This window comes from Onychostoma macrolepis, chromosome 18 (genome assembly GCF_012432095.1).
Source record: "Onychostoma macrolepis isolate SWU-2019 chromosome 18, ASM1243209v1, whole genome shotgun sequence".
Classification (NCBI taxonomy): Eukaryota; Metazoa; Chordata; class Actinopteri; order Cypriniformes; family Cyprinidae; genus Onychostoma; species Onychostoma macrolepis.
This window is the reverse complement of record NC_081172.1, coordinates 15,512,663-15,520,154: the sequence shown is the minus strand read 5'-3', so window position 1 is coordinate 15,520,154 and position 7,492 is coordinate 15,512,663. Positions and strand designations below refer to the sequence as shown.

The 7,492-nt window shown below is 37.0% G+C and overlaps 1 protein-coding gene across 1 annotated transcript; it reads left to right on the top strand.

Annotated features, from left to right (window-relative positions):
* The first annotated feature begins 173 nt into the window (after positions 1–173).
* Positions 174–2,049, top strand: ch25hl1.1 (cholesterol 25-hydroxylase like 1, tandem duplicate 1). The gene has a single exon (XM_058752054.1). The coding sequence runs from the start codon at positions 925–927 to the stop codon at positions 1,762–1,764; it is 840 nt and encodes a 279-aa protein (XP_058608037.1). The 5' UTR covers positions 174–924; the 3' UTR covers positions 1,765–2,049.
* Positions 2,050–7,492: the final 5,443 nt, after the last annotated feature.

Below are 7,492 nucleotides of genomic sequence, written 5' to 3'. Positions count from 1 at the left end.
TATTTCTGTGTATTTTCTATGATTGCAATTGAAATAAAATTATGTACAAAATATGTTGGTCTTGGTGGACTAGATCTGCTACAAACACTGCTGCTGCTTTGAACATGTAAGATATGTTACTGTTGTATGAATGGGCACAAGTTATATTCAAGCTACTATTTACACTTACAGGATTTTAAAAAATCATATTTATTCGGTTGTACCAAAACTGTAGATTCAATAAAGTGGGGTGATTATTTATTGTACTGCCCAGAATAAGCTATTTTCACATAAAAGTTTACATATAGTTCACAAGACAAATTAACTGAATTTACACAATGGCCTAGTTCAAAACTTTACACACCCTTGATTCTTTGTTGAACTGTTTTATTATTTTTTCTTCTGGGTAGTAGAAGGTCCTTGTCATGTTATTAGTAATAGGTAAAGTTACATTTGAACTATTATTTAAATCTAAATGTATTTTTGGTTATTATTTGATTATTTGGTTGTACCAAAGCAGGAGAATTGGTGGAAACATAGTAGTAATAGTTTTTGTAATAGTTACAATTAAACGTCAATTAAAAAAGTAAAGTTAAACTTTTTTTGTATGTATTATTTCTATTTGGATGTACCAGCTGTAGTTTCAGAAAAATTTAGAAAAATGGTCCATTCAATAACCCAGACACTAAAGAGACTGAGAGACTTGGGTTTTTGGGAAAGCTTTTCTTTTGCGCCAGGATTTGAAGTAATCCAGCATAATATTTGTTTACTAGCAGTCTTGTTTCATGTTTTGGAAAGGTTGGGTTGTGGGGTATTGGCTGAGAAAACAGAAGAGAAAGTGCCCTATCATGGCTTACTAGGAGGTCCAAGTCTGGCTCAGTAGTATAAATAGGGCTGGGTTATTCCCATCAGCATTCACTTGCATTTGCTCAATCTAGCAACAGGATGTGGAACATCAGTGAAGTTGCTCTTCGGCTCCCAAACTCCACGGCTTCTGACCGTCTTCTTCAGCCCCTGTGGGACTACCTGTTGTTCCGGCACTACACCCTGGTCTCGTCTCCATTCTTCCCAGTACTGCTCGCCTTCTCCTGCTATTTCATCTTCAGCGTCCCCTTCGCCATCCTGGATGTCTTGGGAGAGAGAGCTCCTCTCTTTGAGTACAAGATCCAAAAGCAGCGCCGTCCCACCGTCGGCATGATGCTGAGGACTCTGGGAACGGCGGTGTACAATCATCTAGTGTTTGTGCTTCCGGGTGTGTTGATAACCAATGTGATGATGCCTGCACCTCCACTTCCTGCAGTTGCTCCAACAGTATGGGAACTGATCTCCGGCGCGTTGGGTGTTCTGCTCATCTTTGACACCCAGTACTTCTTTTGGCACTTGGTGCACCACAAAAACACTCACCTGTATAGATGGGTCCACGCCATCCATCACGATTACATCTCACCGTTCTCCTGGTCCACCCAGCACCTCAGCGCTGTGGAGTTGATGACGGTGGGCTTCTGGAGCAACATCAATCCCATCCTGCTCAAGTGCCATCCTCTGACCATATGGACTCTCTCTGTTTTCAGCATTTGGATGTCTGTGGAAGACCATATCGGCTATGACCTGCCTTATTCGCCTGGCCACCTGGTTCCGTTTGGGCTTCTTGGAGGAGCGATGGCCCATGATATACATCACCAGAAACCCAGCAGCAACTTTGCACCTTTCTTTAGTCACTGGGACAGACTCTTTGGCACTGCCGTAACAGAGAAACCGAGTAAGAAAATTGATGACGAGAAGTAGACGGCTTCTTCAGTTTTAAACCTTTAATCTGTGTAAATATAAAGCGTTTCAATTCTTGTATAAATATTGTATTTTTCTATTCTTGTATTATTGTTTGCATTCTATATGGTTAAGTGAATAAAGAACATTTCTGTATGTTTTATTGTGCATGTCTTGCAGTGAAGTTTCAGAAGATTAAATATGCAGTCCATTTTTCTTATAAAAATAATCTGTTGCCCTATACAGTACATAAGCCACACATTTTACATTTAAACACTTCATCCAAAGCGAATTACAAAATAGGAACAAAAGCAATAAATCAAAGCCAACAATATTCGTAATATACAATGTCGGGTTTATAAGACAACTAGATTTGGAATCATGCTAGCAATGAAGAGAAATGTAGAAAATAAATAGTTTTTTTAAGCACATATAGCAAAATCTCTAAATTTGAAATTTATTCCAATAACCAGCAGCCAAAAGGTGGTAGCACATAACAACCCTTGTCTTCACATTAGTTACAATCAATGGTCTGATATTTTACAGCAGTTATGTAAAACGTCATAATATCGGGTTACTAACCCGATTACTAAGCCAGCGAGGTTTAAAGAAAAGTGTATTTTCAATACCCCCAAAGCTAGTGCTTTCCTCCAAATAACTGTCAAGAGTTAAAATACGGATTAAAAGGTCAAATATTTCTCTACAGGATATGAACTTTGACAGTATTTCCTTGAAAATCTCTTTGAAGTTGGGATAAATAAATAAATAAATAATCAAATAAAAAGTAAGACATGTACAATGTGTAAACACTGAACTGCTTTTAGAGAAAAGTAGCTCTAACTGCAAGAGAGAAATTTCATGATAGAATGTTTTGTAAAGTTTCATAATGAATCAGCATTTCATCAAACTGCTAATTACATGATGCTTATATTGTTTAATCTGTGGATTAATGTGCCACTAGATCTTTACACAAAAAGTGTAGGCCTAAAGAAAACGTAAATATGCAAAGTCTTAGAATTTTAATACTATACACCACCATTCAAAAGTTTGGGGTCAGAAGATGTTTTTAAAAGAAGTCTCTTATGCTCACTAAGGCTGCATTTGATGAACAAAAAAGCAAAAACAAAAAAAACAAAACAGTGATATTGTAAAATATTAATCCAATTTAAAGTGCCCCTATTACGGGTAATGAAAGGTTCATATTTTGGTTTTGGGAGTCCCCAACAACAGGTTGACATGCATGCAAGGTCAAAAAACACTTACATTTTCTTATAATATGCTTGTTTTTTTGTTGTTGTTTTTTTTTACCTTATTTGCTCAATGACTCCCAAACGATTCGTTCAACGATTCATTTTTCCAAACCCCTCCTTTGCGTGACGCTAATCTGCGGTGATTGGTCGATTTCATTTAAAGCAGCGTTTGTGAGCTTTTACCGCTCCAAAAGCGGCACCTAGTGGCAAAGAATGAATTTGCATTTTCATTCAGACCAACGCGAAAATCAAGTTTTCCCAGGTCTGCGCGCGCAACAATGATTCATGTTGACATCAACATGAAACGGCTTGGGATTCGTTTTAAAAACGACTTGTTTCAATGATTCAGAGTCGACTCTTTCTTTTGAGAGTCAATAACTTCATATACCGTGCACTTTCAGATTTAAAAATTAGCAGGATGTTTTCATTCACTTAGAGCATACACACTGTATGAAAGGTAATTTTCAAAAATCCATAATAGGGGCACTTTAAAACAACTATTTTTCTTTTATAATGTATTTCTCCAGCAGCTATCACTCGGCAGCTCTCGCCTGAGCCTGGTCAGTACCTGGATGGGAGATTTCCTGAGAAAACTAGGTTGCTGCTGGAAGAGGTATTAGTGTGGCCAAAGTCTCAGTCTTTGGTGTGGCCAGCAGGGGGTGCTCACCCTGCGATCTGTGTCTTAAAATATGGAGCGAATTTTGTGCCAATATTCATCAAACAAATAAAGTTTTGCAAATAAACACAATCTGCTTTGCAAAGAAAAACTCGACTTGCAAACAAATGCAAAATGATTTGCAAATACAAAACTCTATTTGAGAGAAAATGCAGAGGTATGGACAAATATATGTATTGTGTGTTGCAACTGTGAGACTCATTTGCCTTTTTATGAGGAAACTTGGCTTGATTTTCTCACAAATGCGTGTTGGCAGATTTTCTCACACGTGCAATTGAGCAACTTTCTTTTCCAAAAACAGCAGATGGGCTGTCGGTCAATTTATGCTAGTCTCCCGAGACCTGAAACACCTCTTTACCTTTTCAGACCAGTAACAGGTGAGTTTCTGTCTTACTCTCTCTATAATTAACCATTTAGATGTTTTCAAAAAGTGACCTGTGTCAGTGAAATTCACAACAAGTGCTGTAAAACTGTTAACATGATTAATTAGTTCAAAAATCAGGAGTGACATGGCTAAACATTTAACTAGGCAGTCTTTCCCTATAAAAACTGATCCATTCTCCATACCTCTTATACTCTGTTGGATCGCGGGATATAGAATATATAACATTCAAAACAATGCAGGGGTATAACAATATATCGTGTCCAGTGTTGGGCACCTTACTTTAAAAAGTAATTAGTTATAGTTACTAGTTACTTCTCACAAATAGTAACTGAGTTAGTAACTGAGTTACATCATAATAAAAGTAACTAATTACCAGGGAAAGTAATTGTGTTACTTTAAAAAAAAAAATCAAATGTCAAATAACTTTGGATATCCCCAATATTAAATATGTTAAATTAATGAAATGAACACTAAAAATAATAAATTATTATTATAAAACATTGTACATTAATCTACACTATTTATCTACTGACACTTAGTATCAGTCAGTCAAGCATTATAATATAATATTATGATAATTTAATATTATATGATGATAGAACTTTAGTAATTAGAATAACCAAGTATGAATGCATATTTGTCATCAATATAAAACGCACTAAGGATTAATGAGCTGCTGGGTTCATGAATATTAATCACGTTGTCTGCGTTCGCTCGAATTGATTTGCTGAGATCAAAACAGGGACGATAATAGGCAGGGGCGTAAATTTCATCTGACAGTAGGGGGGGACAATAAACGTAAAATTTCTCAAGAGCAATTTTTGAAGGGGACACAAATAATACAGCCAAAATTGTACTTGTAAGGATAGATATGTGTACACAGCATGCACATAGCATGGAGACCGTGTTTAAATATGAGTTCATGGTTCACCACGCGGTCATATCGGGCCGAACGGTTTTGGTCAGGTATGGTTCCAGTTGTTTTTCCACGTGAGCCTGGTACGGCGCGGCACGATTACAAACCGTTCTTGTCCCGGAATTCTCGGCACGGTTAGAACCGTACTGAACCGTGCTGGTAGAGTGCGTGTGCATGACGTCGCCACTCAGGATCTGTCACTGTTGCCTGGCTGCTAGTTTTTCCGTAGCTTGCTAAGCGTGCTATTTTGAGCAATGTAAACACAAATTAGTAATAAAATCTGAAGAAATCATCCTCCATAACGCGGTGGTTATTTACACCTCATATCATATGTAAACACTTGTGTTACCACGGCAACGACTGATGCATTCCACAGAGATCCTTTATCAGCCCCGCAGTGGAAAACGAAACCGTATCCCGTATCCTGGCCCGGAACGGAACGGTTAAGCAAAGAGAACCGTTCGGCCCGATAGTGGAAAAGCGGCTGTACAGCACGGTTCAGCACGGTTGTCTAACCCTGCCGAGAACTCCGGGCCGAGAACGGTTTGTAATCGTGCCGCGCCGTACCAGGCTCACGTGGAAAAACAACTGGAACCGTACCTGACCGTTCGGCCCGATAGTGGAAAAGCGGGTTATAATTATTATTTTCGTCTGAAACCTAGTATGTCTCTTTCGCATTAATTCAACCGCATTAAACCCACTGATCTGCCACTTGACATCATATTGAACGAAACCCAACACGTAGGTCTCCAATATTAGCCTACTATCAGTTCACACACAGGCTTCGCCATGTTAGTTGTAGTGGGTGACAAGCTGTATTAAGCTTGTTAACCTTATAATCGGTCATAGAAAATACATCAGATGTCATATTTTTTTTGTCATGACTAATTTATTAATGATCATCTGTATTAAAGAGAAATAATCATTTCACCCGATGTTTAAAGAGAATAAAATAGACTTGATCGTTTACATGTAGCGCGTCAATTCTGCATGTTATGAAAGACTCTCGTGCTCTGTATCTTTCTTTGCGCGCGTGTCTGTGAGAGAAAGCGACAGCGAGTCGTGCGCTTCACACTAGAGTTTATGGTACGTCAAATACAGCTACACTGCGCATCCATTCAGATGAACTGAAAAATTAAATTCTAATAATATAATATAATAACGCCATATTTTATTGTCAGTAACGGTAACGGCGTTGTAACGGGGGAAACAGTAATTCGTTTGATTACTCCTTACTGAAAAAAATAACGCCGTTAGTAACGCCGTTATTCCCATCACTGATCGTGTCACAATATATTGTAATACTAAAATGCAAATGTGTAGTGGATAGCGACAATATTGTGTACCAAAAATGAAAGCATTTTGAATTTTATTTTTTACATTAGGTCTGTCCTTGTTTGTTGTGATCATTAGTTAATTTACTTTAATTTACAAGGTCAAGTAAGATTTATTGTCTTTCTGCTATTGACATAGCCTCCAGTGGAGAGAAATGTTGTAGGCTACCTCTGCAGTAAAAGTTTAAACAAGTATAAAACTACACATAGACAACATACTGAAAGGAGTAGGCTAAACTAATTATACAAATAGGCTACTATAATCATTTAATAAACTAGTTAAAGTGCAGGTGAGCTTTATTGTGATTCAGCTATGTAAATGTACCAAAATATAATCTAAACATTATTATCCCTTACGAAAATTAACCATGGTTTTACTAAATAAATACCATGGTATTTGTAGTAAAGCTGCCTATATTGAAATGGTAACCTGCAAAAAAACATGATTACCACACTTTTACTATAGTAAAACCAACTTTAATTTTCATAAGGGATATCATAGTTTATTATCATATTTATGTTTATATATAGTATAATAATATACATGCCTTGTACAACATGTAAAACTAAAAGTGGCCTGTAAGGAGATTTTTCATATTTCAACCAATATACCAGCAGATTTTAGTCTGACAATAGCCTGTTTGGAAAAATCCAACTAAAATTATGTAGCTTTTTATATAAGGCCGAGCAACATTTTAACTCATGAAGTTAAGAATAAAAGGCTACCGTCAGGAATTAGTGGCTCTTTAAAATGCAAACGTTCGTCATCTGAGTCACTCCGAGAAGAGTCCTCGCTGTCCAGAGTGTGTCTTCACCCGTGTAGCACGCTGTTTATTAAACCACTGTTTATTAAAATGCTGAATTTAGTATTACATCAGCGTGAACTTGTTCCTTCTCCCCAATTCACAGCACAAGATTGACACCAGAAGAGAAATATTCATCATTTTGCTTAGCTAAAAAAAATATGTAATTATTTTAGACAAATGATAGCACAGTTACATCATTTAAAAAAAAAAGTTTAAGATATTGTACTAAATAATGGTATGGAGAATGGATCAGTTTTTATAGGGAAAGACTGCCTAGTTAAATGTTTAGCCATGTCACTCCTGATTTTTGAACTAATCAATCATGTTAACAGTTTTACAGCACTTGTTGTGAATTTCACTGACACAGGTCACTTTTTGAAAA